This window comes from Pygocentrus nattereri, chromosome 20 (assembly GCF_015220715.1).
Source record: "Pygocentrus nattereri isolate fPygNat1 chromosome 20, fPygNat1.pri, whole genome shotgun sequence".
NCBI classification, from domain to species: Eukaryota; Metazoa; Chordata; class Actinopteri; order Characiformes; family Serrasalmidae; genus Pygocentrus; species Pygocentrus nattereri.
In genome coordinates this window covers 3,723,416-3,751,153 of record NC_051230.1, presented here as the reverse complement: position 1 = coordinate 3,751,153, position 27,738 = coordinate 3,723,416, and the positions used below count along the sequence as shown (strand labels likewise).

General features: G+C 41.4%; 2 protein-coding genes across 3 annotated transcripts in view; both read left to right on the top strand.

Moving 5' to 3' along the window:
- Nucleotides 1–3,970, top strand: part of atp6v0a2b (ATPase H+ transporting V0 subunit a2b) — a 37,907-nt gene extending 33,937 nt beyond the window's left edge. Inside the window, exons 17-20 of one of the 2 annotated variants that reach the window (XM_017725211.2) lie at nucleotides 197–316; nucleotides 1,942–2,059; nucleotides 2,217–2,388; nucleotides 3,011–3,970. In XM_017725211.2, the coding sequence (XP_017580700.1) occupies nucleotides 197–316; nucleotides 1,942–2,059; nucleotides 2,217–2,388; nucleotides 3,011–3,113 (513 nt within the window). In that variant the 3' untranslated portion in view covers nucleotides 3,114–3,970. The remainder of the gene's footprint in view (nucleotides 1–196; nucleotides 317–1,941; nucleotides 2,060–2,216; nucleotides 2,389–3,010) is intronic. The other variant, XM_017725212.2, reaches the window with a different exon arrangement.
- A 2,655-nt stretch (nucleotides 3,971–6,625) lies between these two features.
- dnah10 (dynein axonemal heavy chain 10) overlaps nucleotides 6,626–27,738 on the top strand; it is a 110,299-nt gene continuing 89,186 nt past the window's right edge. Inside the window, exons 1-14 of the mRNA XM_017725210.2 lie at nucleotides 6,626–6,972; nucleotides 8,118–8,222; nucleotides 9,921–10,036; nucleotides 13,204–13,312; nucleotides 13,411–13,526; nucleotides 18,053–18,275; nucleotides 18,460–18,617; nucleotides 19,390–19,620; nucleotides 21,204–21,394; nucleotides 22,410–22,608; nucleotides 23,273–23,467; nucleotides 23,563–23,733; nucleotides 25,070–25,246; nucleotides 25,639–25,809. Of these exons, the coding sequence (XP_017580699.2) occupies nucleotides 6,741–6,972; nucleotides 8,118–8,222; nucleotides 9,921–10,036; nucleotides 13,204–13,312; nucleotides 13,411–13,526; nucleotides 18,053–18,275; nucleotides 18,460–18,617; nucleotides 19,390–19,620; nucleotides 21,204–21,394; nucleotides 22,410–22,608; nucleotides 23,273–23,467; nucleotides 23,563–23,733; nucleotides 25,070–25,246; nucleotides 25,639–25,809 (2,394 nt within the window). The 5' untranslated portion in view covers nucleotides 6,626–6,740. The remainder of the gene's footprint in view (nucleotides 6,973–8,117; nucleotides 8,223–9,920; nucleotides 10,037–13,203; nucleotides 13,313–13,410; nucleotides 13,527–18,052; nucleotides 18,276–18,459; nucleotides 18,618–19,389; nucleotides 19,621–21,203; nucleotides 21,395–22,409; nucleotides 22,609–23,272; nucleotides 23,468–23,562; nucleotides 23,734–25,069; nucleotides 25,247–25,638; nucleotides 25,810–27,738) is intronic.

The window sequence follows — 27,738 nt, the reverse complement described above, 5'->3', positions numbered from 1 at the left end:
TTTTACCTGCTTCTAAAACATCCACTGATTTTTTTTTTTTTTTTGGTCATGTCGGGAAGAAAACGCTCACCCAAGCCAGAGACGCTCCCTGATTCCGTGTTTCGCTCACAAATCCCTCACAGTACAGAAGAAACAATAATTATGGTTTCTCATTCATGTTGTTAATAACTATCTCTCCCTCGCTTTGTGCATATAGGGATACGAACGAGTACGACGCAGCAGTGAAGAGGAGATTTCTCTCATGCGCGCGCACGATTTAGAGGAGGGCAACAGCCTGGACAGTCATTCCAGCAGCTCAGATGGGCAATCAGAAGAGGTAGGAGACTCGGTCACACCAGGCGTTCCCATTTTTATTCCCGTTTTTGTTTCATTAGATGGGAGGGGAGGATCAAATCTGGTCATGACGTTGAGAGTGGAAAATGATGCCCATGATCATGGGTGACATTTAGAGACTTAGGCTCTAATGGCCAGGCCATCTCAGTCAACTACATATGTGGGCCTACATCAGTAAAACAACCAACGTTTATCCGAGGTAAAAGCCTATATTTAGCAAGTAGAATGTATTTCTTAAAGTATAAACAATGTCCTACCTTAATGAAGTGCAAGAAGGCATCCCAAGTCCAGGTGAACGGCCGATTCAGTATTCGGCACTGCAGTGTCACAGTCTCTCCTATCTGACGCTTTAAAAAGTGCTGAACTTTGATCGAAGCCAATTCCTTCTGATGGCACAGCGCTGAAGTGGACAGCTCTGCACTCGTGTCCTCTTTGGGAAATCCATAGCAACGACAAATACCAGGTCCGCTTCAGATTATTTGCTAGAGCCAGGAATGTTGTTCAGTGCGATTAGGCTTTCCACGTCATTTTCATAAAACTGATTTCATTACTGTATTTAAGCCGGGCGAAAATTTTAGGCCGTTCTTTCCGAAAGTTTCAACCGTGCTTTACTGGAAATAAAACCTGTGGTTGGTTTGGTCCACTCTCCATAAAGTTCACACAGTTTTAATGACAAATTGGGTCTCGTTTTGAAGCTTGCAGCGTATAAGTTGGAACATGAAAGAAGTCTTGTAAGACTTGTACGGCTGGTAATTGGGGGCTCCATGACATTTGTCTGTTCAAACTCGTTTTTCAGTGGTAACATCAGCTTTTTAAAGAAGTAGTCGTCAGGTGTTTTGGGTCGTTTAGCTGTTTCTAACCATCGACCAATTCGCCTTTACAAGAATTATTCATTTCTAGGGAGAAACATTACAAGCGCACCCAATCTGTACATTAGTTTTGATAGACGTCAATATTCCATAATTAAAGTGAGCTGACGAGCATTTTTGCACCCCCCTCTTGCCCCCCCCTTGCCCCACCTTTGTTTCCCCACCGTTTACCCCACCATTGTCCCCCCCCCCCCCTTACCCCCCTTGTGCACCCCCTTTACCCCCCCTTGTCCACCCCTTTACCCCCCCTCACCCCCCCTTTACCCCCCCTTGTGCACCCCCTTTACCCCCCCTTGTCCACCCCTTTACCCCCCCTCGCCCCCCCTTTACCCCCCCTTGTGCACCCCCTTTACCCCCCCCTCGCCCCCCCTTTACCCCCCTTGTGCACCCCCTTTACCCTCCCTTGTCCATCCCTCTTTACCCCACCCTTGTCCACCCCTTTACCCCCCCTCGCCCCCCCTTCACCCCCCCGTCCAGCCCTCTTTACCCCCTCGCCCCACTCTCTAACCCCCCCTCTTGTGCACCCCCTTTACCCCCATCCTTGTCCACCCCTCTTTACCCCCCTTTACCCCACCCTTTTAAACAGCACCTGGAACTTTACAGAAGGGAAATAAAATAAATTTATTAAAATCAATTTATAAATAAATAAATAAAAGATAAATGAAGTTATTTATTTATATATTTATATATATATATATGCACATATGCACAGTTTTTAAAAAAATGCTTTTGTCCTCAGTTGGATTTTGCAGACGTGTTCCTGCATCAGTCCATCCACACCATTGAATACTGCCTGGGCTGCATCTCTAACACTGCGTCCTACCTGAGACTGTGGGCGCTGAGCCTGGCACATGCACGTGAGTCCTTCGCTGACATCACCGCAGACGTGTCACCGCGACGTGTCACCGCGTGGTGATAGAAATCTGGATGTATTTTGTGTTTATCGTTGAGTTATTTTTAAATCTCATTAACGATCAGATTTAGGCAATTTGATTTAATCCTTTTATTAATTAGAGCTGTCGGAGGTGCTGTGGGCGATGGTGATGCGTGTGGGGCTGCGTGTGGACACCAGGGTTGGTGTGCTGTTCCTGGTGCCCGTCTTTGGCCTCTTCGCCGTCCTCACCGTCTCCATCCTGCTGGTGATGGAGGGTCTATCAGCGTTCCTGCATGCGCTGCGCCTCCACTGGTTAGTTCCTCACAACAAACTCCACAACGAGCTGGAGTTTCTTCTTTACTTCAGCACCAGAGCTATGAGGCTAATTTACCATGTCTAATTTACCCAATACCGTTTCTTCTTTCTACCCCTACCCCTTGTTTTCGAGTGTCACCCTAACCCTTTGGAACTGAGCTACAAGGGGGAGTGGTAGAAATCTTGCCCTGCGAAAGGGGGGCCTCAAATAAAAACAAATGAACAGGCTTCGTGGTCATCAGGACACCGATTCGTTCACAGTAATGACCGATTTGAATCACTTGGCTAAACCAGTGTGAACCATCGTGTCGGAGAGATCGGATCCAAGCAAAATATCTGATTAGAGCAGTGAGGCTTGTAATGTGAACGTAGCCTAGACCTCTGCATCCCCTCTGAAACGATGGGGATTAATAGTGACTTTGTCCCGTTTGCAGAAGTAACAGCTTCTACTCTTCTGGGAAGGCTTTACACTAGAGCAGGGGCCCCAACCCAAGAAGAGCCGTTTTGTCCTTTCAAACAAAAATCAAACGAGCCTCAACATTTTGTTCTTTTTAACATCTTGGCTGTGTGTATGTCTCAGCTCTGCTTTTAAGCTTTCCCTCTTTTGTCATTTTGTCAGGGTGGAGTTTCAGAACAAGTTCTACAGTGGCGCCGGCACCAAGTTCTCACCGTTTGCCTTCTCTCTTTTGCACGCAAGCTTTGAGAGTCATGGACTACTGTGATTTCACACACTCCAGCCCAGAGAGCAGCGGCGCTGCAGAGGTGTTCGAAGGACCGTAACCAGATTGAGCCTCAAAACTGTACAGCTTCCTCTTTTTAATGTGTTTATATATGAAGTGTTTGCACTGTGACTGCCTTACACATCCAACCAAATACACAGTTTTCATGTTTAATTCCGGTTACAATGGGACACGGAATCTCGAGGGCCCGGCTGCTGTGTCAGGTGGCTCAGGCTGCTGTCGAGGACTTGGTTTTATCAGTATTGCAGAAAACATAGCATGTCGGTAAGTAGGCACCTCTTTAGTCGCGGCGTCATCGGGATTCGAACTCCAGATCTCCCGACGGTGACAGAACACTGAATGGTGGTGCCACCACCTGTTTAAATATATGACCATAATACAGGTGGTTAAAATAGGACGTATTGACATTGAACTTTTAGGATGAGAATACTACATCACATTGCAGGCTTTTTTTATCAAGAGAACTGAGGAAAAATAATTCTAAGCGATAATTAACAAAAAATAAAACTACAGAGATGATGGACGGCTTCACTTGCAGTTCTGCGATTCTTATATTATTTAGGACTCTTAAAGTGTGACCAGTTGAGAACCGATAATCATGTCTGTCAGTAAAGCACCGGTAAAACTAATATACAGTTAAATGAGCTTTATTATAAGTCAGTATTTGACTCTGGCATAAAAGGTTCATATTGGTTAAGCCCTACAATGCATTATTATTAATATTAGACAATGGTGGGAACTGTAAACAGCACTTGAACTGATATATTAGATGTATAATATTGTTGCAGCTGGTCAGTGAAGCTACAAGCATTTGCAAAAGTTTGGGCGCCCTGATCAATTTTTATATAGATTTTTTTCCCCTTTTTTTTTTTTTTTTTTTTTTTTAAAGTGAAAATAAATGAGCACGTCCTCTACAGAGCTCTGATGCACCATCACGGCTTATTTGCTGAATTTGGCGTATTGTAAAAAAACAAAAAAAAAAGCCAAAATTGAGGCCAAAAGTTTGGGAACATCGTATATTTTGTTTCATTTGTTCCAATATGTTGAGCTCGGATCAAAACTGTGCACTAAACTTTAAAGACACGCTACATATTTAAGTGTGTTCTCTGTTTGTTCTCTGTGGAGGATGTGCTTCACTTTGATCAATCAAAAACGAATGTTTTGAATACATGGAGGTGTTCAGACTTCTGGGTACGCTCATTAAACCGCTGACCTTCGTCTGTTGTTTCTAACTTCTAACAAATATATGGTACACCAGCAGGTCTTGTAGTACCGCTGGCGTCCTGTAGAGGGTGTAGTATATTTGTATAGGTCTACAGAAATTCTGTGATCCACATGTTGCCTGATTTTGTTGTTTTGAAAGGGGTGAGATCCCCCACAGCACAGCACATTCCAGAAGTGGCTTTAAGAGGCCTCAGGCCCACGACATCCAAGTGTATTTACATTTTATATGAGCTGTGTGTTTCGTTATAGTCATTCTGACGCTATGAGCCGGTTCCTCCCGAAGTGCTCGGTTAGCAGAAGTGTTGGGAGTCCGTATCTGAGCCCGGCTGTGTTGGTGGAAGGTGTTGAATGCCTTTTGGTGTTTAGATAACCTCAAAATAAGAAGAGGAGTGTTTCTTTTTTTTCTTCTTTCCCATCCACTGTGATAACTTTTGTGCTTTGACTTTTTTAGGATCCATTGATAAGGAGGGTTAAAGGTATCAGTCCTCTTAATCATATTTCACTGATATCATTTTAATCAACTTGGGAAGAAGTCCTGTATGAAACACTACTGTTTATTTACTGGAATCATTGCAGCGTGATCAACTGAGGCTAAATATGCATCGTCACTCTGAGGCGCTCTGAATCAGTTCATGCAATCAAGGAGCTTTGAGGAAAACAAACCCAGGTCTTTGTAGTTTGTTGAGTCTTTTCTTGTCCACATATTTTAAGGTGAATGGTGAAAAGCTCCTTTTCTGAGATCATTAGTTTGGATCAGTTTATCTCATTCTTTTCTTTCAGTGCTGTCGGCTCTACGATAGAAGTGGAAGGTGTGGTGTCTAAATTTAAAACGGCTTAATCCATTCCGACGTTGGATTTTAGTTTAATTTATTTGATGTAATATGCTCAGTTTTGGTTGTGTGGTTGGTGACATTTTGAAAACTTGCATTCCACCCCTTTTCAGCTTTTTCACTGTGTATTTTTGTATTTTATGGAACTTTTATCCTCAAAAAAAAGCTAATGAGTTAATAAATTGTCTTGATTTTTGATCTCGGCTTCATCCTTTCCCGGGTTTTCAGGTCCAACTTTCAGTGTGGTGTGTTTGTATTTAGTGAGCTGCCTTGCTTCCACAGCATTTGACCCAAAATAGACCCTTAAAAATACATTCTGTGCTCTAGTTGGAGAACAGCTCCATCGTTTACTGTGGTGTTCCTCAAAGTTTGTTCACATAGAAGCTCCAAAGCATCTGGAGTTGTTTTCCAAGATTATCCCAAAACAGCTGGGACAGTGATGGCTAACGTTAACTACCGAAACAATGTTATTTGGCAATGTTTGCCATATTTCATTTCAATTATTAATGTAATACACGTTTCTCTCTCGAATGTTTGCAAACTGAAATATATTAGACTATACTTTATTAGATGGAGCTAAAAGACCGTATCTGTGACTTTAACAAGGTGAGCAGCGTGTGCAAAAAAAAATAAACAAATAAATAAAAGCCAGCAGTTTTGCTTGTGGGATTTATTTTATTTTATCATTTTTACGTTTATATATTTTTTACACGAAATTAACCCGGTAAGTATTCGACATATTTTTTTTAACATTTTATTTTTTATTCGCCTACAATTGGAACTCTGTGTGCTTCATCAGACTTGAATTAACAGATTTATTTATTTGTCTATTTTATTATTATGCTATTTGTAAATTCGTCCAAAATTAAGGCACTTTTGCAGAAAGCGCGTTTAAAGACGTGTATGAACTGAGAGCCTGCGTGTCCCACCTTTAGCTGCTTAAAATAGCGTCTATTGAGACGCGATGAGTGGAGCTTTTATTTTGACATCTGTGAACAAACGCGGTTGTCATGGAGACACCTAACTCTCAGTTGCAGCTGTTCGCTCTCTTTTTAATATATATTTATATATATTTTTTTTTATTAGTCGCTTTATTCTACAATCAGCAATAAATTGATACGGTGTCAGATATTTTTTTGAAATATTTTACCTTTTCGTTTTACATAAGAATGTTTTATTAAGCATTAAATACTGCAAATTAATTCTAGGCGTTTTTGATTAATATAACGTTAGATTTAACGTATACGATCTCGCCAATATCCTAGTATTATTATTATTATTATTATCATTATTATAAAAGCAATTCAATCTTGTTTTCGCCGTAAAAAAAAACCCAAAACGCCGCATTTATGGCCGTTAAATTCAGTCACTTGATTTCGCGGTTCACAAGCGCGCGGCCGCGGTTGCCATAGCAACCGCAAACGTTCAGTTGCAGCTGTTAGCAGAGTGGCTAACCGGCTCTCCTCTTCGGCGTGGAAATGAAGTTTATTTCTTTCTCCTCCGCTCACAAACCCGCGTCTTCAGCCCGCTCAGCCGCTTAAACGCCGTGTGAGGAATGGCTCTGGACGACCCGCGAGTGGAATGGATCCGAAACCGAGTGTGTTCGGCATTTTACCTGCCCGAGCCGAACTGTTTTGAGGCGCTGCTGAGCCGCGGGGACGGAGAGGACGAGCGGAAAATCGTCCAGTTTTTAAACCAAGTCACCGACGAGGAGTCCACCTCGGCTTTGCTGTTCTACAAGCGGATAAGAGAGGAGGAGGTGGAGGTGGAGGTGGCGGTCCCGAATGGTAACCAGTCACTAAAGCTCGCCTAACGTTGCGTTAGTTCAGTTCAGATAGAAACGGTCCGTCAAAGGGAAAGTCCACCGTCTTTTTTCTCTTCAAAATTTCTGAATACTTCAGTTATTGAGACGTAAACAGAGACATTCGCGTTGGTTTGGTGTGAAATGAGATTTCAGACGTCTTTACAGTGGTGGTGATAGGAACCAGGGGTCGCCATGGCTACAACACAAATATAAACGCTTAGTTTACTATCCAGAACCACCAGAGAACCTACACGAGTCTTCTGAGCTTTATATGGAACATACCCCTCCGTTATAAACTAAAATACATCGCGAAACTATCGTTAAACAGTGTCTCAGACATCAGGCAGTGAATTCATAACCATTTCAGGAAGGTTAGGAACTTTCTGTGAAGGAGCTTTTACAGGTGGACGTCTGGTTCCTATCACCACCACTGTGAACAGTCCTGGTTCTTTAGTTTCTCTAGAACAGAGCGTTTCACCCCAAATCCCTCTGAATGACTCGGTTTACGTCTTAACCAGTTAATTATGTACATTTTTTTTGAAAAGTCAATGGAGTTCCCCTTTAAATGGTCAAGACTGGTTGTAAACAAGTCAGAATTGTTCATAGTGGTGGTGATAGGAACCAGACGTCCACCTCTAAAAGCTCCTTCACAGAAAGGTATTAAATGAAAGGACTATGACGGCGGTGCCTGATGCCAGAGACACTGTGTTATGATAGTTTTGAGATGAGATTCAGGCCTGGTTTTAAAATGCGTTCATAGCAGAGAGGCATTGTAAGGTGAAATAGTCCGTTTACTTACTGTTTTACAGCTGTCAGCATTACTTCAAATCTCAGAAGGCACATCTAGGTTCAGTGGTTACAACATAAAATGTAGTGAGATAAAGTAAAATGGTTAGTAATTCAGTTGAACACGTTGTGACGTCTGGTTCCTATCACCACCACTGTAAAGGACTCACTGGACAGTGAACCATTCCTCATCAGACCACTCTGAATGGCTTTCAATAACAGAACGATGTTGATTTTTGTATATTATAAGGTCCTTTTCTCTTTTAGAAACAATGTCAGGTCAAAGCCGGTGGTGTCAGTCATCCTTATACTTTCTTGTTGTTTCCTCAAATGTGCATAAAGGAGCTCCAGAGCCTGATGAAGATGAAGCTGAGGCAAGCCAGTCTGCACTTTCCCACCCTAATGCTGAGACTCCTACCTCAGAGAGACAAAGGAGCTCTGCAAATAGTAAGATCCTACTAATGCGTGCGTCATTAAATGTCTCAGAAAGGCTATAAATGTTTATAAATTTAATTGAAAAAATGTGGTCATAAAAAGTCTGAAAATATGTAATTTTTTTACCATTGAATTATAAGGCAATGCGAAAAGTCTGGATTGAAATATAATCATATAGTCAAATCCATAGATATACACACATAGACGCCGCGTTGGGTCCAGCCTGGCACGTCAATGGCGCTGCTGGACTGCATTCGGTACCATTACAGATCGGCAGTTGAAGAACTTTACTGTCCACAATTCCACTGTTTCAGGAATACTGCTCCCAGTAAGTGGGATGGGATTATATAACGGAGGGAACGCAGTGATCCACGCTCTTGTCTGTGTGGTGTTTATGTGTAGGTGTGATCGTGTGGTTGGTGAAGCTCAGAGAACCTGCTGATGTGGTTGTTTTTCCTCTGGTTTTATATTAAGCTGATTTCGTCTAATAGTCTAATCAGGGGGTCTTAACTTTATGTAGTATTTATTTATTTACAGTGATGGTTAAAGCATTGCAGTGGTAAGTTACAGCATTCCTTAATCCGTGTAGATGTTCATAATAGATTAACGTTAGTACCTTCTTACACAAAGCTGAAGTGAGATTCTTGTTTGCCAGCTTCTTGTTCAGATTTTCCCGTTCCACCTTAAATGGTGCATCGCCCAGCTTCTTGTTCAGATTTTCCCATTCCACCTTAAATGGTGCACCGCCCAGCTTCTTGTTCAGATTTTCCCGTTCCACCTTAAATGGTGCATCGCCCAGCTTCTTGTTCAGATTTTCCCGTTCCACCTTAAATGGTGCATCGCCCAGCTTCTTGTTCAGATTTTCCCGTTCCACCTTAAATGGTGCATCGCCCAGCTTCTTGTTCGAATTTTCCCGCTCCACCTTAAATGGTGCATCTTTGGCACCAGAAAGTGACTGCTCAATTTAAGGTGGACCGGGAAAGCTCGAACTAGAAGCTGGCGAATAGGAAGCCGACTTTAGCTCCGTCCCTCTGTGTATGAAGATTAGAGGTGGTTCACTCAGTGATGGATTTGCTGATCGTGTTCCTACCGGAGCGCTAAACTCACGTCAGGTGCAGACTGAATACTGTCCTGCTGGTCCTGCTGGACGGCTAATTATCACGGTCAGTTATTAAAGTAATAAAATCCGCAGAGAGCAGATCCGTACAGCCTGGACTAATCTGAGTCTGAGGATTATAACTGAACAGATCTGGTGAAAATGGGTGGAGTAATAATGAAGCTGAGGCTGATTTAATCCTGAGACTCATCGCCTCTCAGTACCAGTGAATCCGTTCACAAGCGGACCTTGACCTCTCCAACATGGCGGACCTGCAGACGTATCGCCTCACATACAGAACAGCAGGCATCTAGGTTTGTTTATCTATGTTCAAATCCCAGAGGTTAGAAGCTGCAACGTTGAAGGAGCTTCCTGCTGAGGAGAGTCTGCCGTACTAGACTGCATGTCGTCTGCTTTCAGAGGGGCTGCGGGTGTGAGAGGGCTGTTTGGCGGAAGGACTATGACTAATAAGCAGGATTTTATACTAAATTTAGTATAACTAAGCAATTTAGCCGCAGAGCTTTAGTGAAGTGTGTTAAGAGTTTTAGCAGGAGTCCAGCAAAAAGTCCCTAATTATTGGTTTTTCCATTGCTTCTCTCTCTGTACGTCTGAAGAGAAAAGAAGAGGGCGTGAGTCTGCTGAAGGCCACAGGAGGGAGTCTCCACACCATGTAGAGTCTGCGGCCGAGGGCAGCCCAGAAGCAGTGACCACGGAGGAGCTTCCTTCCACGGTAATGTGCCTTTATTTAAAAACCTGTTGGGGTAACAATTTATCTATATTTTAAAATAAAACAACAAGTTATTTTAGCAACTACACCGTCTTGAGCCTCAATTGATCAATATTGGTTTTTAAATCAATCATATAGAATTCCAAGCACCACAGAAGAGCTCGTCCCCACGGTCATGTGTGAAGGCTGAGGCCATATTTTGAAGTAAATAACGTGTTTTTTTACATTTTAACTGCAATAATCTCTACATGACTATGGAATGTATGAATTCAATGACATAAAGAAACAAATGCCTAATAAATATTATAAAATATGTAATAAAAGTCCCCCAGGAGTCGTGTCACTGGTGTTACCGCGTAACAAAAAATACCTTATTTTAAATAAAAGACACACCGATGACGTCACTCGACCTCCTTTGATCTGTTTTCTGAGGATCTATGAAGAAAAGCTGATGCTGAGTCCACTGCGTCTCTCAGCTCTCAGAGATCTTCTCACTCAGCTCATGATCTCATACGAAGCTTTTAGCTGACGTCACCGGTGTGACCGAGTTTATTCTGAGGTCACTGTGAAAAAATAGAAACACAAATGGATTAAATTCCATATTTTAGTGGATGTTCCATGATGGACAGCGTGTGGTTTGATGTTCTGTAGGAGCCGTTTGGTAAAATGTGTCGTTCATTATAAATGTCTGTGGTGCTTCCTTTATTATGTGAAGCACCAGTGAGGAACAGTAACACCAGTGACACCTTTGGAGAGATAGAACAGTGGACGTTTCTGTAGAACGACCCTTCTGTGCGTTTAGTATCAGAGAAGCCGTTTACACCTGGCCGTTTTATGCATTAGGATTATATTCAGTAGGTGTGTAATGATACACATACAGTTGAGCCAGACATTTACATACAGCTAAGCTAAAGACATTCAGACTCAGTTTTTCACATCTTTAATTTTGTCATGTATTTCCTAACATTTACCAATCTACTATGCAAGTGGTTTGATTGAATAAGATCAGCGCTATGTAAGACTTTTCAGCTTAAAATATAGAAATTAAAACAGGCTAAAATATGATGTGCACTGCTGCAAGTGACTCTGCAAAGCGTGAAATGATCTTTTTATTATTTTCAGATCACGTCACATGTTTTTACATATTAACTTCACATGTACAGGCTCAAAAAGAAGGTCTGGCTCAATGTTTAGGTCTCAAATGCAAAATCAACATTATACTGATGAAGATATGACAGTAGTAGATATTTCGCTCACATCCTCAGAAGACGCATCCTTCACCAAAGTTCTTTGATTTGGTTTCTCTTTCAATCATCAGATTCATTCGCTTAGGGAGGGGGTCTGAAGCACAACCCATGCTAGAAAGTGTTGGTCTGCACGTTGCATGCAGTTACACTTTTCCACCAGAGAGGTCTCCAAATCCCCAAAACGTACATTATGCAGCTTTTAACCCCGTAACAATCCAGTTTTAGACACTATATTTTTAAAGGTTTTCACTCACCCATCCAGATCATTGGGTTCAGGTGTTCCAATCACTTCCATGGCCACAGGTGTATAAAGCCGAGCCCCTAGGCCTGCAGACTGCTTCTACAGACATTAGTGAAAGAATGGGTCGCTCTCAGGAGCTCAGTGAATTCCAGCGTGGTACCGTGATCGGACGCCACCTGTGCAGCAAGTCCAGTCGTGAAATTTCCTCACTACTAAATATTCCACAGTCAACTGTCAGTGGGATTATAACAAAGTGGAAGTGATTGGGAACGACAGCAACTCAGCCACGAAGTGGTCGGCCACGTAAAATGACAGAGCGGTCAGCGGATGCTGAGGGTCATAGTGCGCAGAGGTCACCAACTTTCTGCAGAGTCAATCACGACAGACCTCCAAACTTCATGTGGCCTTCAGATCAGCTCAAGAACAGCGTAGAGAGCTTCATGGAATGGGTTTCCATGGCCGAGCAGCTGCATCCAAGCCTTACATCACCAAGCGCAATGCAAAGCGTGGAATGCAGTGGTGTAAAGCGCCGCCACTGGACTCTAGAGCAGTGGAGACGTGTTCTCTGGAGTGACCAATCACGCTTCTCCATCTGGCAATCCGATGGACGAGTCTGGGTTTGGCGGTTGCCAGGAGACGGTACTTGTCTGACTGCATTGTGAGTGTAAAGTTTGGTGGAGGGGGGATCATGGTGTGGGGTTGTTTTTCAGGAGTTGGGCTCGGCCCCTTAGTTCCAGTGAAAGGAGCTCTTAAAGCTTCAGCACCAAAAGATTTTGGACAATTTCATGCTCCCAACTCTGTGGGAACAGTTTGGGGACGGCCCCTTCCTGTTCCAACATGACTGGGCACCAGTGCACAAAGCAGGTCCATAAAGACGTGGATGAGCCAGTTTGGTGTGGAAGAACTTGACTGGCCTGCACAGAGTCCTGACCTCAACCCCATAGAACACCTTTGGGATGAATTAGAGCGGAGACTGTGAGCCAGGCCTTCTCGTCCAACATCAGTGTCTGACCTCACAAATGTGCTTCCGGAAAAACGGTCAAAAATTCCCATAAACACTCCTAACCCTTGTGGACAGCCTTCCCAGAAGAGTTGAAGCTGTTACAGCTGCAAAGGGTGGGCCGACATCATATTAAACCCTATGGATTAAGAACGGGATGTCACTCAATTTCATATGCGTGTGGAGCCAGACAAGCGAATACTTTTAGAAATGTAGTGTATCATACCAAGGCTTAGAAACTACGGGGACTTCAGTGCAAACTAATGGTGTTTTTCTTAGCTCCATAGAAGTATGTAATAAAATATTGGGTCCACCTGCCAAGGGGTTAATCTTTATATGAACTGCTAAATGATGGTATTAAATGTTTTTACAGGCACTGCAGTTTCTAGGGATTCAGACCAGCAACACCTCAGACCACTGTTATTGTGCTATGAGCTGATTTGCATAAGACAACAGATTTTTGTCTGACCAGAGACACAGTTGGCTTCCAAAAGTATTTGCACGTTGTTCAAAACTGCAGGACACAGTCCACATACAAGCGGCCTGAGATGCCCAGGTGTGAATGGAGTCAGAGAAACCATAAGTATCACCATGATAGGACGCTGGAAGAAAGTGGGATTTTCATCTGCTAATTTTTAACTTCCCAAATGTAAACGTCTTTTTTTATCGCCTTCTTTGTCAGAGAACCGAGGTCCAAATCGTGTACCATGTGGAGCTGCATGTCGCAGTGAACTCTATCCCAGATAAGCCCATGAAGTCCAACATACTCTACTTCCTGAGGAACACCAGAGGTGGGTAACAAAAAGAATAAACCTTTATGCTGCTTGTATTAAACTTTAACGTTTGCATGAAGTGATAACAACCGTGTACAACCCATTTTCTGTTTCAGAGACTATCGTAGAGCCGGCGGACATAAACGAGGCCAATGATCTCATGCCCAAGCTGCTGGAGATAGGCATGATCAACGGCCATTCTCTGCTGATGCTCAGGAACCTTCTCAAGCATGTGTGTAACAAAACGGAATAAAACACTAAAACAACGCTACTTCACAGAAACTGCATATCCGAAGCCCTTCCTCAGTATTTTAACCCTTGTGTGGTGTTGATGTGTGTGTTACTCAGTGGTCTGCTGGGCCCACCACATTATTGGTTTATTAAATCAATACAGCCATAACAACTTATGTAAAAATAGCAGATGTTTAAAGTATTACACGTGTCTGGCGTAGGGTTCTACTTTAGCAGCTGTAGCCAGTCAGCAGCCTGTCCATGCTGTCCGCCCTCACACACACACACTAACAGCAGGCCATGTAGGAGGAGAACAGAGTGCAATACACAGCTCCTCCACGCTTTTACTCCCCGTGGGTTCAGCCCAGCACCACATGTGTAGTATAAATGTGTGGGGGTTGAACAGAGAGAAGCTCTGGAAATGGGTTATTTTATATGTTCTTCACAGAAAATGAGCAAAGGCCAAGAATCTGAGGCTGAAATGATAATAAATCACTTTTTCATAATTTTTTTTCTTTGGGTAAACATTAAAGTGGGTGCCACAGACCCCAACACCACACAGGGGTTAATGAGGATGCTTGAAAAGGCTTCATAACCCCCCCCCAACTGTTTTGATATAACAGGGTTTGATGTGGTTTCAAAATGTAGTGTTCACTGTTCAGTCCGTGAGGTCTGTCCAGCGCTATGAAAAATATTTGCCCCCTCCTGATTTTGTCTGTTTTTGCATATTTGCCACAGAGTGTTATATAGTACAGGGTTATATATCGCTGCTGTCTGAAAAAAACTTTTTCAGTATTTGACAAACTTTTTCAGTATTTGACATAATTTGAAAATACCTGTTTCCATTTACATTGTGTATAAATTCTATGATGTATGCACCAAAAGAAATGGCCCAGAATGACTTGGAAAAAACTCTGGTTCCATTGACTTTCATTAAAAGTGACGTAAGTTTTTTCATTCTCCTGTAAAGTTACCATTTTGGAGATACAAGGTCTTGTTCTGACAGCAGCGATATGTGAGGACACAATGAGGATACACAATTTTTAAATGAGTGGTTTATTTATTGAAGAAAAAAGTTTCGCAACACCTTTATTATCCGTGTGAAAAAGTAATGCCCCCCCTAAAGTAAATGGTTGTGCCACCGTCACAGGGGCCACTGAACAGCTGCAGCCAAACTATTCCTATAACTGGACATCATGGTTTATTCTCAGCCAGTCAGAGTTGAACTTGCTCTGGTGCTGTGGACCATTGTTGACAGTTTATACAGAACCCAGTTGCACTTGAGGAACATTTATTCTAAGGCTTGGGGGTCACCAGGGTGTTTTTGGTGAAGATGAGGTGAGCCTTCGTGTTGCTCTTGCTTAGTAGTGGTTTTCATATTGCGACTTACCCATTTTCGTCCAGTCTCCTCTTAATGATTGAATCATCTGCACTATTAGCAAAATTTACATCTGTCTGGGTTCCTTTGTGGCATCCTGGATGAGATATTACTGTGCTTGTGGAGGAAGAAGATTCACCACTTCTACGCACTTAAAAAAGATGGTTCTTCAAGGGTTCTTTACTAAAGAAGATGTTTTTTTTATGGAACTATGGTCACTCAAAGAACTCTTTGCATGATTAAAGGTTTGCTTGCATAACGAAAGGGTTCTTAGGGTGATGGAGACTGTGTTGTGTATGGTTCTGTATAGAACCTTTTTGAAAAGGCTTCTATAGCCTCCGTCGGTGAGCTTGAGCTGGTTCACTGACAGCATGGGGATGTACACCTGCAGGGAGGGCAGAACCAAATGACTGAGAATGACGCTTATGTGATTAGAGAAAAGCACTTAGTGCGTTATTTAAAGGGGTCGTGTGCTACACTTTCCTATTTTTTCCCGCCGTGTGTTTTTTTGTGTAAGAAAACAGAAATACATTCTTTAAAAAGACGGTTCTTTAAGGGTTCTTTAGTGAGGACAATGGTTTGATATGGAACCCTGAACCCTTTGTATACTTAAATGGTTCTTTGCACGGTGAAACTGTTCTTCAGATTGATGCAGATTGCAGCGTAGAAACAAGGAGGTGGTCATAATGTTCTGCCTGAGGTGTATTACAGTCACTCTCTTTCTAATTTCTTCTGGAATTTCTGTTGGTTGCGATGTAGTTTCCTGCTTGCTGAGACAGTTTTAGCCGATTTTTAAGCGATTTTTGTCTGTTTTATTGATACCAGTTACCAGCTAAAATCGGTTGGTAGGTCGATTGAGCAAGTACTTTTTCACAGTTGGTGTTTGATCATTTTTTTCTTTCAATAAATGAAATAAACATTCAAAAACTGCATTTTGTCTTTACTCATTTTTTTTGTCTTTTGTTTATTTTTGTTTAAATATACAAATTTGAAGAAACAAATGCAAAAAAAAAGAAATCAGGAGGGGCAAATATGAGAAGGTTGAGAACTTATTCACAGCACTGCATATCATATGACAACTGAACTGCAAAACAAGTTGTTTTGAACTGTTTTTTGTGACGTCACAACAACAGACACATTTTCATACATCTGTCTAGTCAGTCTATAGCAGTTTAGCTCCACCCACTCACACTGAAGTTGTAAGGAGTGTTTCAGCAAAGGCTGCTTTTTTTTTTTAACTGACACCCAATACAAGACAGCCAATCAGAACAGAGCTCTTTTACATATATATGAGTCTTAAAGGTACAGAAACAAAAACAGCCTGTTCAGCCTGTTCAGCCTTAAAAGAGCCTTAAAAGGGCCCCGTCTAAGAAATGGCCCTATCATCAGGAGATCGCGAGTTCGATCCCTGGTGATGCTACAGCCGCCCGTAGCCAGGAGTCCAAAACACAATTGGCCTCACTCTCTCTGGGTGGGTAGGGTGGCCCCCCTTACCCCCCCATCACTCAACGCGATACTCTTCAGTGCAGGCGTCTGTTAGCTGACGTAACAGATCTGGCGGTTGGTGCTTTCCTCCGAGCGCGTTCGGCTGTCCCGTGACGTTGCGTGAGCGGCAGTTTGGCTGGTTTCCCAGGTCTCAGAGGAAGCCTGTGCTGCCTTTACCCTCCTAGTGTTGATCGTATCGTGTGATTGGTGGAGTCCTAACTAGCGGCTGGAATTGGAGACGACTAAATTGGGGAGAAAAATTGCCTTGAAAAGTGTTTTACTGTTTTAGGCTTTGACTGAAGTCTTTGTTTACAAGTCATAATGTGTATTAAACTACTTGAGAACAGCCGACCATCCACAAATACCCAGCTGGCATCTGTCCTGTTGACATTGATCTTTGATGAAGACCTAGAGCACGGCAGAACTGATAAGAAGCTCAAACACACAGAAAAGGCTTCTGACATATGTCCAACATACATTGTATCACAAAGCACATTTCAGGGAGTGTGTTTAAAGACATGTAATAATGAGATAACTGCAGAAAATCTGATTTTATCAGTAATCTGATCAATGTGTTTACACTCACTTGAGTAATCAGATTATGGGGAAACTCTGGGTCTGCATGAGTCAGACAGTAATCGGATTTCTGCTTTACAACCAGCCAATAAACTCACAGAAGCAGATGTGACATAAATGTAACGTAAATCTCAAAAACTTCATGCCGTGGCTTTTTAAAAAAAAAAACATTGAGCCACTTTATCTGAAAATCATCTAGAAAATGAAGAATATTTAAATCCTTCATTTCTTTGAGAAAGTATCTGGTTTCAGCGTCTCTCCTAACATGCTTTGCTGCGTCTCGCGGCGACGCTACTCGCTTATTTCCAGTACCGCAGTCTGTTTTCACACATGCGCAGACTGAGAGACCTGAAAGAAATCAGAGTGAGAGCTCACAGCAATGAGAAATCTGACTACTGAGCTCAAATCCAGCCTCTTTATCAGATTTCTAGACCATTATGATCGGATTATTGAGGGCACTCAGTGTTTGATGTTTAATAGAACAGTCTTTAGTACATGCCAGTGCTGTTTGCAGCGTAAATGGTAGCAGTTTTGCTTTGTTACGGTCCTAAAAAAGTATTAAAAGCGTTGAATGTGATTTTAATAAGTTTACAGTTGTCCTGTGTTCATGTATTAATTAAGTACACTCTTAAAAAAGAGGGTTCTTCAGGGGTTCTTTAATAAAGACAGTGGTTCTATACAGAACCATGAACACTCAAAGAATCCTTTGCATGGTGAAATCGTTCTTCAGATTGATGGAGAATGCGTTGTGTATGGTTATATACAGAACCTTTTTGAAAAGGGTTCTATATAGCACCAAAAAGGGTTCTTCTATTGTTACAAGCTTGACATCGTAGCTACAGCCAGCACCCTTTTTACTGCTATATAGAACCATTTTCAAAAATATACAGCACATTCTGCTCCAATCTGAAGAACAGTTTCACCGTGCAAAGAACCATTTAAGTATACAAAGGGTTCAGGGTTCCTTATCAAACCATTCTCCTCACTAAAGAACCCTTAAAGAACCGTCTTTTTAAATAACGCACTAAGTGCTTTTCTCTAATCACATAAGCGTCATTCTCAGTCATTTGGTTCTGCCCTCCCTGCAGGTGTACATCCCCATGCTGTCAGTGAACCAGCTCAAGCTCACCGACGGAGGCTACCAGCATGAGACGCCAGGCTCTGAGGATCAAGACGCAGGCGGTGAGCCAAAGCATGAAGGCCAGCAGCTGCCGGCGGAGTCACGTGGGGCCCTCATGATCCGAGACGAGCTCCTCAACAGCACTCACAAGTTCCTGGGCCACATAGATCGGACCCTGCAGCAGCTGGAGGGTGTGTTCATGTACCTCCGAGTTAACGGTTTTTAAAGAAATCGTATTCCACTATCGGCCGATACTCAAGGTTTCGATAATGACATCGGTATCAGAAAAGAAAAAGAGATGTTGTGCCGTCTCTGCCTTACATGAGCTATGAGGCTTTCTGTAGAATCATATACGTCCTCAATGCTCTGCCTTAGGTGAAATTAAACTACAAATCCCAGAACTGGACCTGGAACAGGATGTGGAGACAGTGTTGGCTAATCAGGAGGTGGTGGAGAAGTTGGAGCAGTGTGTGATGAACTGGCAGACGCAAATAACCATCGTCATTGAGGAGCAGCAGAAGAAGAAACCACAGGTCTGTGAAGTGAAGAGAGATGGAAAATACAGTAGATACGTTTAAATAGTTTCAGCTGGTCAAATTACACGTTTTGTTGATTTTCTTCACATACACATCCGCTACAGGGAACCAGCTTGGATGTGGTATTTTTTTGGAAATTCGAGTGCAGAAGTTTTTTTTTGTTTTTTTTTTGCTGCGTTTAACACATTGAACAAAAATAAAGCCAAAAAATGTGCCATAACTTTTGCACAGGCCAATTTTTTTTATGTTTTTTTTTTTTTTTAAATGAATGTTAACTAAATAAACAGTGCGTTACGGAAAAAAATGTGGCCTGTGCAAACATTATGGCACATTTTGTATTTTTTTTTTTTTAGAACTTAAATTTTTATTGAATTTTTAACAACAACAGAGCAGATCATACAAATATACCTCAGAGGGTAATGAGAGAGCATTGCGCAGATATTCAATAAAATAAACATCTCAGAATAGTGTTTTACAACAGGTATTTACAAAAAATAGAAATGATGTACTAAAATTAGCATTTACAGAGCGTTTACAGAAAAACACCAAATTTATGTGTTCTCTGTAGACAATAATTTAACTTATATTACATATAATTAATTAACAAAAACATAATTTGACCAGCGGTGTTGAGACTTTTGCATACAGATGTATATGTTATGTATGATTTGTGTGTGTTAAGATAGCTTTTCTTTATTCTCTTGAAATCTTAAGTCAGTAATATTATTTTTATTATAATCGGTATTGGTATTTCTCCACTGGCTCTAAGGGCTCCGGTCCAATGGCAGAGATTGATTTCTGGCGTGAGCGTGCAGCCGTACTGAGCGCTCTGAGTGAGCAGCTCAAGCTGCCTGTGGTGAAAAAGATCCTGGAGGTGATGACCCGTGCTGACCCTGTCACTGTGCAGAACCTGGACCTGACCGTAGTGGAGCTGAGCAAGTACCACGTGGAGTCCGTGGATAACGTGCGCTTCCTTGGCACTCTGGAGAGGCACTTTAAGGTGAGCTGGAGTTTCTGCTGCATGTACTGTAACAGCAGTCGTCTGCGATTTCACTTCGGTTCACTTCACTTCATCATAGTTGGCGTTGTGAATTAAAGGGCCCATTCATACAGGGTGATTCACACGATTTAATCCTCTTTCAAAATGATTAATTTCTCTTGTAAATCGTTCCAGATCAGTGCAGTGAACTGTAAACGGTTTAAATGAGCGTAAAGTTTATTATGTAACTGTACAAGGTCTCAGTCTGAACCTCCTCCAGCTGTACGGACATCGTGAGATCTGGTGATCTTGGGGGCCAGAAGTTGAGTGCCAAATCGTGGGCCTAGAGTCAGAAACTATACGACCCCCTCTTTCAATTGGATTGTGATTGGTTCCTAAGCGCTTCACAGTTGTAAAAATACGGCACTTTGAAATCAGACGAATCTTTTTGAATCACCCTGTATTATTACAAACACTGTAATTAATATTTCCAGCCTTTTTTTGTTTGAACAAGCTGCTTTTGTTTCTGTGCTTAAAGACATATGTTAACAACATCTGTTCTGACAGGTTGCCCTCATTTGTGCTTCGTTCAGAGCACTGTGTGGAGTTCAGACTGGAACAGTGAAAGATATGAACGCCAGCCACTCCTTTAGTACTGCTATAATTGTGTTTGTGGAAGTTACAATTTTTTTCAGCATGACTTCTAAGTTTGTACTGGACATTCAGTTCTGTACAAAAACCATAGACCCAATTCATTTAATCAAATTCCAGTCAAAATGGCAATTAGGTACAATTGAACAAGGTACAACTGAAAACTTCTATGAATCATGGAAGAACCGGAAGACCACCAAAACGGTCCCTATCAGATCAACAGAGGCACCTTTAAACGCCTCTTTCATCTCTCAGAGAGGAGAAAATCAAGCTGCTTCAGATCTGAAAACATCCACAGGTGTTTCTTTCCATCCTTCCACTGTGAGAAGACCACTCAGCGCTGTGGGTCTGAAAGGACATGTAGCTGATCAAGAAGAACCTCACTGAGAAACGGAGACGGACACATCAAACAAAGAAGCTGGACGATGGACTGACCGCCCCAGAGTCCAGACCTCAACACCACTGAATGGGTTTGATCACTTCAGAACATCATCAACCAGCTTGTGAGACTGAGCTTTGGAGGCGTGTCTACAGATTCTTTGAGGAGCTGGAAGTGAGTCTCCTGAGAAGAACGGAAGCTGGAATAGAGGGAAAGAGAGACACACTGAACACTTGGTGTACCTAATGGCTGTTTTGACTGGAAATTGCATATTTAAGGGAGGTCTCTGAGCAAATACCACGTTTTTTTTACAGTACTGGTAAGAACAGCCTACTTTGAAACTTTAAGTATGTTTTTTTATGGTACATTAAGCTCTTGATTCATAAACAGGAACATACATATCATCTTTAAAGAAGAGACAGTAACACACGCATGATGCACACCTACAGCAAACATCTACAGGCCAAACCTGAGACGTCATGAGACCACCTTATTCAGCACCTGGCACCATAACTGTTTAAGCTTCCCCTTGCAGGTATTACTTCAACTGTGTTCTGCTTGTGTCGCACTCCAGAACCTGGCCACAGGAGTGAATTTCAGTGTGATCTTGGACACCATCCCTCAGATGATGAACGGGCTGCGGATGGTGTGGATCATTTCCAGCCACTACAACACAGATGAGCGCATGGTGCCGCTGATGGAGCGCATTGCCTGGGAGCTGGCTGAGCGCGTCGCTCGCGTTGTCAGTGTTCATGTGCTTTTCAGGTGAGTCGAAAACCATAACATAGCCTGCAGTGTTGCGCTTCACAATGTCATACAGTCAAAATTAAACCAAAAAAAATGTAGAATACACTGAAATGAAAAAGGTCAGCTAGCACGTCCTGGAGGACCCACTAGATGTACACAGATCAGGCAGAACATTCTGACCACCTCCTCGTTTCTACGCTCATTGTCCAGCTCCATTTCATCATCAGCTCCACTTACTGTATAGCTGCACTCTGTAGTTCTACAGTTACAGACTGTAGTCCATCTGTTTCTCTGACCCCCACGGACCTGATGTGGTGATGGTTGGTGTGTGTTGCACTGGTCTGTGAGGGTCCATGGGGGTCCTGACCACTGAAGAACAGGGTAAAAGGGGGCTAATAAAGTAAAGTAGGTAACTAAGTGAAAATTTATTATTATTATTTTTTTTTTTTTTGTAAATTTTAGTACACAATTGCAATTTATTTGAGGTTAACACATAACAAAACTTGAGATATGCAAAATATAAAATAAGCCCAAACCTTTGAGCTCATTTTATGTGTTTTTTTTCTTTTTTCAATATGCTAAATTCAGCAAATAAACAGTAATTTAGCCATTTTAATGCACCATTACTGTTAACTTGCTGTATTTAACATATTTGTTGAAACTAAAACATAAAATATAGCAAAATTAGGACATATTTTATATTTACATACTTTTTTTTTCCAATCTTAAACTCAAATAAATAGAAATGGCGTGTTAAAATGTGCAAATGCCATATTTATGTTTATTCCCTGTAGAGGATGAAACTTGTTTTCACTTAGAAAAACAATAAAATATGTAATCTGACCGAGGGTAACTTGTGTATGGCTACATTGCGGTACTGAATTTTAGCAGTATTACTCAGCAGTAGCGTAGATGACCAGCCAATTAAGGTGGGGCTGGCTTACCAATAATCACACAGCACAACAGTCCAAGATTTGAGTTTGTATTTGTTTGTTGGAGAAACTCAAATCTCTTGTCACTGTCACTGCCATAGGGACAAAAGGGAGGTGGCCAAGGCCAAAGCACTGGATGGCAAGCAGGTTCTGGACCAGTGGAAGGCCTGCTACTTTGATGTTCGCTCCAGGATCGAAACGTCAGGCAGGGATCCACGTTGGGAGTTTGACCGCAAAAAGCTCTTTGAGAAGACAGACTACATGGCTTCAATCTGTCAGGACCTCTACAACATTCTTCAGGTTACTGGCACCTGCATGAATCATAAGGATTTAGAACGTTTTCACAAGCACATATCATGAAACATTCATGAGATTTCTTCACTTTTTAATGAAAATATTTTAGAAGCTTCTTTAAACATTGGCAAAATTTCAAAACTTTACTTCCCAGTCCATACAGTCCATACATGGAAATTAAGCTTGACGTTGTTTTATAATTATAGATTTATAATTATCAAAGTTACATATTGTCGCTATCCAAAGATGTCAAAATAGTAACCTTTCAGGAAGAGGCAAACATGTTCTTTACTTTGAATTTAAGTCATTATAAAGAGATTTTATTTCATGCAGTTTTGCAGCATTTCTATTGGCCCAATCATCATGAAATTTTCACATGCAAATGTCAGATTTTCAAATGATATCAAAAAATGAAAAAAAGTTGAGGCATTTGTTTTTTGTTTTTTGTTTTTTTGGACAATGATGATATGAAAACCCGGAAGACCTACCGCCACTTCTGGTTCCTATCACCACCACTGTAAAGAAATCTGAGACTACTGGTTCCTCTATAATCCACTATTTCAAATCAAACCACTTTCAGTGACTTTGTTTAAATCTCAGTGACTGAACTGTGCAGAAAGTGCTTGTAACTGATCTGTGAACTTCTTCCATGAATTCCCTCAACTTCCAGACCTTGGAGGAGTTTTACAACATCTTTGGGCCGGAGCTGAAGGCAGTGACCGGTGACCCTAAGCGAATAGATGATGTACTGCGCTGGGTGGACAGCCTGGTGGTGCCCATTGAGGAGCTGAACTTTGACCCTTTTAACATCCGAAAGATGGGCAGGTGGAAGATGGTCATGCAGGATTTCAAGAGCAAAGTTCAGGTGGGGCTGCGTGTCAGTATCATTAGTTTGATCATTGTGAACTCTAGGCTGTTTTTTTAGACTGTGTTTGTGCTGTTGATCTCCTGTTGATTTAGGCTATTGAAGGAGAAGCCATCAATTTCATTGACCAGTCCTTCAAGACCCTGCGATCAGCATCTGCGGCCTTCGATATGCTGCTGAAATTCAAGCACATTCGCTCCAGAGAAGCTATCAACAATCAGATGATGAAGAAGTTCAATGATATTCTGGCTCAGTACTGCAAAGAGGTGACTATGCTGGATAAAGGCATTGTTTAGCATCAAACACAGCAAATTCACAGATAGATAGGTTGGTAGGTAAGTTTGTAGGTAGGTAGGTAGATCAGTAGGTAGTTTTGTAGGTAGGTAGGTAGGGAGGTAGATCAGTAGGTAGGTAGGTAGGTTTGTAGGTAGGGAGGTAGATTAGTAGGTAGGTAGGTAGGTAGGTCGGTATGTTGTTAGGTCGGTAGGTAGGTAGGTAGTTTGGTAAGTCGGTAGGTAGGTAGGTTTGTAGGTAGGTCGGTAGGTAGGTCGGTAGGTTGGTAGGTCGCTAGGTAGTTAGGTCAGTAGATAAGTTATTAGGTAGGTAGATCAGTAGATAGTTAGTTTGGCAGAATGGTAGGTAGGTAGGTCGGTAGGTTGTTATGTAGGTAGGTAGGTTTGTAGGTAGGTAGGTCGGTAGGTTGTTATGTAGGTAGGTAGGTAGGTCGGTAGGTTGTTAGGTCAGTAGGTAGGTAGGTTGGTAAGTCGGTAGGTAGGTCGCTAGGTAGGTAGGTTGGTAGGTTGCTAGGTAGTTAGGTCAGTAGGTAGGTTATTAGGTAGGTACATCAGTAGATAGTTAGGTTGGCAGGTTGGTAGGTAGGTAGATAGATATTTACTCTTTCAGAATAGAATAGAATAGAATAGAATAGAATAGAATAGAATCGTTATTTACTTACAGGTTGTATGTGCAATACTTTATGTACTTATATATACTGGGATACAATGAAATTTCCTGTCGCATCTCTCTTATAGAAACCGGAATAATAGAATAGGTGATTGGTAGGTAGGCAGGCAGTTAGGTAGGTAGGTCGGTCGGTAGGTAGGTAGATATTTACTCTTTCAGAAAAGAATAGAATAGAATAGAATCTAATCTAATTGAATCGAATTGTTATTTACTTACAAGTTCTACATGTAATACTTTATGTACCTTTATATACTGGGGTACAATGAAATTTCCTGTGGCATCTCTCCTATAGAAACGGAATAATATAATAATAGGTAGTTTGGTAGGTAGGTAGGTGGGTAAGGTAGGTAAACAAAAAAACAATTTACATCAAATGTGCATGGCTGCATTTAAATATTTACAGAGGACTGGATGGACAGAGGATTGTTACGAATATTGATAGCCACACAAGTGGGTGTGTGCATACATACCTGTACATGTCATAGGACTACATGTGTGTGTCTGTGTATGCCACAGTTCTTGATAGCTGTGTATTTGAGTGTGTGTGTGTGTGTGTGTGTGTGTGTGTGTGTGTGTGTCTGTGTGTATAGGTGTCTGTTTGGTGCCATACCTTTTCAATCAAATTTTGACTTTTTACAGGTTGACATCATAAATAACATGTTTGTCCAACACAAAGATAACCCACCTCTGAATAAGAATCAGCCCCCTGTGGCAGGAGCCATATACTGGGAACGCTCTCTCTTTCACCGCATCAAAAACACCATCATACGGTTCCTGGAGGTGCCCGAAATGCTGGAAAGCGAACAGGGAAAAGCTGTAAGACACCTGTCTAGTGTGATAAATGCATTATACATATTTTTCCAAATTACTCAGTGAAATATAAGAAACAGTGTGTAGGTTCAGAGCACACAGAGCTTAACAGAAAGTTTACACAAATTCACACAAATTAACAAAAAGCACAAACAAAATCAAACGATGTAAGTTTTCTTGTGTGTAATGGGTAAAAATGTACTTTCCTATTCACATCAGTTCATTTGGCTTCTTCCAACACTAAAATTTTCATATTTATTGTAATTTTTGGCTCGATATTCTCTAATTTTAAATGACTGTTAATCATATTCAAAAGCAGTTTTGAGTAATGTTTGTGAATGAAATACAATGTGATTTTTTGCCAAAGGAGCACAGAGAGACATGTGTTGTGTTTGCAGGTGAAGGCGAAGTACCTAGAGGTGGGTATTCGCATGCGGGACTATGAAATCAAGAAGTATGAGTGCTGGAGAGAGGCGACGGAGCAGACGCTACCTCAGCTCATGAAGAGAACCCTGCTGCTCATGCTGAACAGCTCTGGCGTCGCCTGTGCAGACATCACACCTGAGACAGTAAGACACTCCACTATTCAGAGAATTTTGTGGGAGGTTGTGTAATATTATGAAGTATCAGTGGGATTAAAATAGCCTGGATGTTCACATCAGTGATGCCATACTCAACAACAATAACAACATAATGCAAAGCCACATCTGTTAGCAAATTTTGCTAACAGATGTTTGCTGTGTCGTTAGATGGTTTGGAACAGGACAGAAGTTACTGAGGGAGCTCTGAGTTTGGCCAGTTACAGAAGACCAGTCACTCCACATTCATTACCATCAGACTGTAAAACTACACGCTGCAGATTCATACTGGATTAAAATCACTCCACAATTATTACAGTCAGACTGTAAAACTACACGCTGCAGATTCATACTGGATTAAAATCACTCCACAATTATTACAGTCAGACTGTAAAACTACACGCTGCAGATTCATACTGGATTAAAATCACTCCACAATTATTACAGTCAGACTGTAAAACTACACACTGCAGATTCATACTGGATTAAAATCACTCCACAATTATTACAGTCACACTGTAAAACTACACACGCTGCAGATTCATACTGGATTAAAATCTCTCCACAATTATTACAGTCAGACTGTAAAACTACACACTGCAGATTCATACTGGATTAAAATCTCTCCACAATTATTACAGTCAGACTGTAAAACTACACACTGCAGATTCATACTGGATTAAAATCACTCCACAATTATTACAGTCAGACTGTAAAACTACACACACTGCAGATTCATACTGGATTAAAATCACTCCACAATTATTACAATCAGACTGTAAAACTACACACTGCAGATTCATACTGGATTAAAATCACTCCACAATTATTACAGTCACACTGTAAAACTACACACGCTGCAGATTCATACTGGATTAAAATCTCTCCACAATTATTACAGACAGACTGTAAAACTACACACTGCAGATTCATACTGGATTAAAATCTCTCCACAATTATTACAGTCAGACTGTAAAACTACACACTGCAGATTCATACTGGATTAAAATCACTCCACAATTATTACAGTCAGACTGTAAAACTACACACACTGCAGATTCATACTGGATTAAAATCACTCCACAATTATTACAGTCAGACTGTAAAACTACACACGCTGCAGATTCATACTGGATTAAAATCACTCCACAATTATTACCGTCAGACTGTAAAACTACACACACTGCAGATTCATACTGGATTAAAATCACTCCACAATTATTACAGTCAGACTGTAAAACTACACACTGCAGATTCATACTGGATTAAAATCACTCCACAATTATTACAGTCAGACTGTAAAACTACACGCTGCAGATTCATACTGGATTAAAATCACTCCACAATTATTACAGTCAGACTGTAAAACTACACACTGCAGATTCATACTGGATTAAAATCACTCCACAATTATTACAGTCAGACTGTAAAACTACACACACTGCAGATTCATACTGGATTAAAATCACTCCACAATTATTACAGTCAGACTGTAAAACTACACACGCTGCAGATTCATACTGGATTAAAATCACTCCACAATTATTACCGTCAGACTGTAAAACTACACACTGCAGATTCATACTGGATTAAAATCACTCCACAATTATTACCGTCAGACTGTAAAACTACACACACTGCAGATTCATACTGGATTAAAATCACTCCACAATTATTACAGTCAGACTGTAAAACTACACACTGCAGATTCATACTGGATTAAAATCACTCCACAATTATTACAGTCAGACTGTAAAACTACACGCTGCAGATTCATACTGGATTAAAATCACTCCACAATTATTACAGTCACACTGTAAAACTACACACTGCAGATTCATACTGGATTAAAATCACTCCACAATTATTACCGTCAGACTGTAAAACTACACACTGCAGATTCATACTGGATTAAAATCA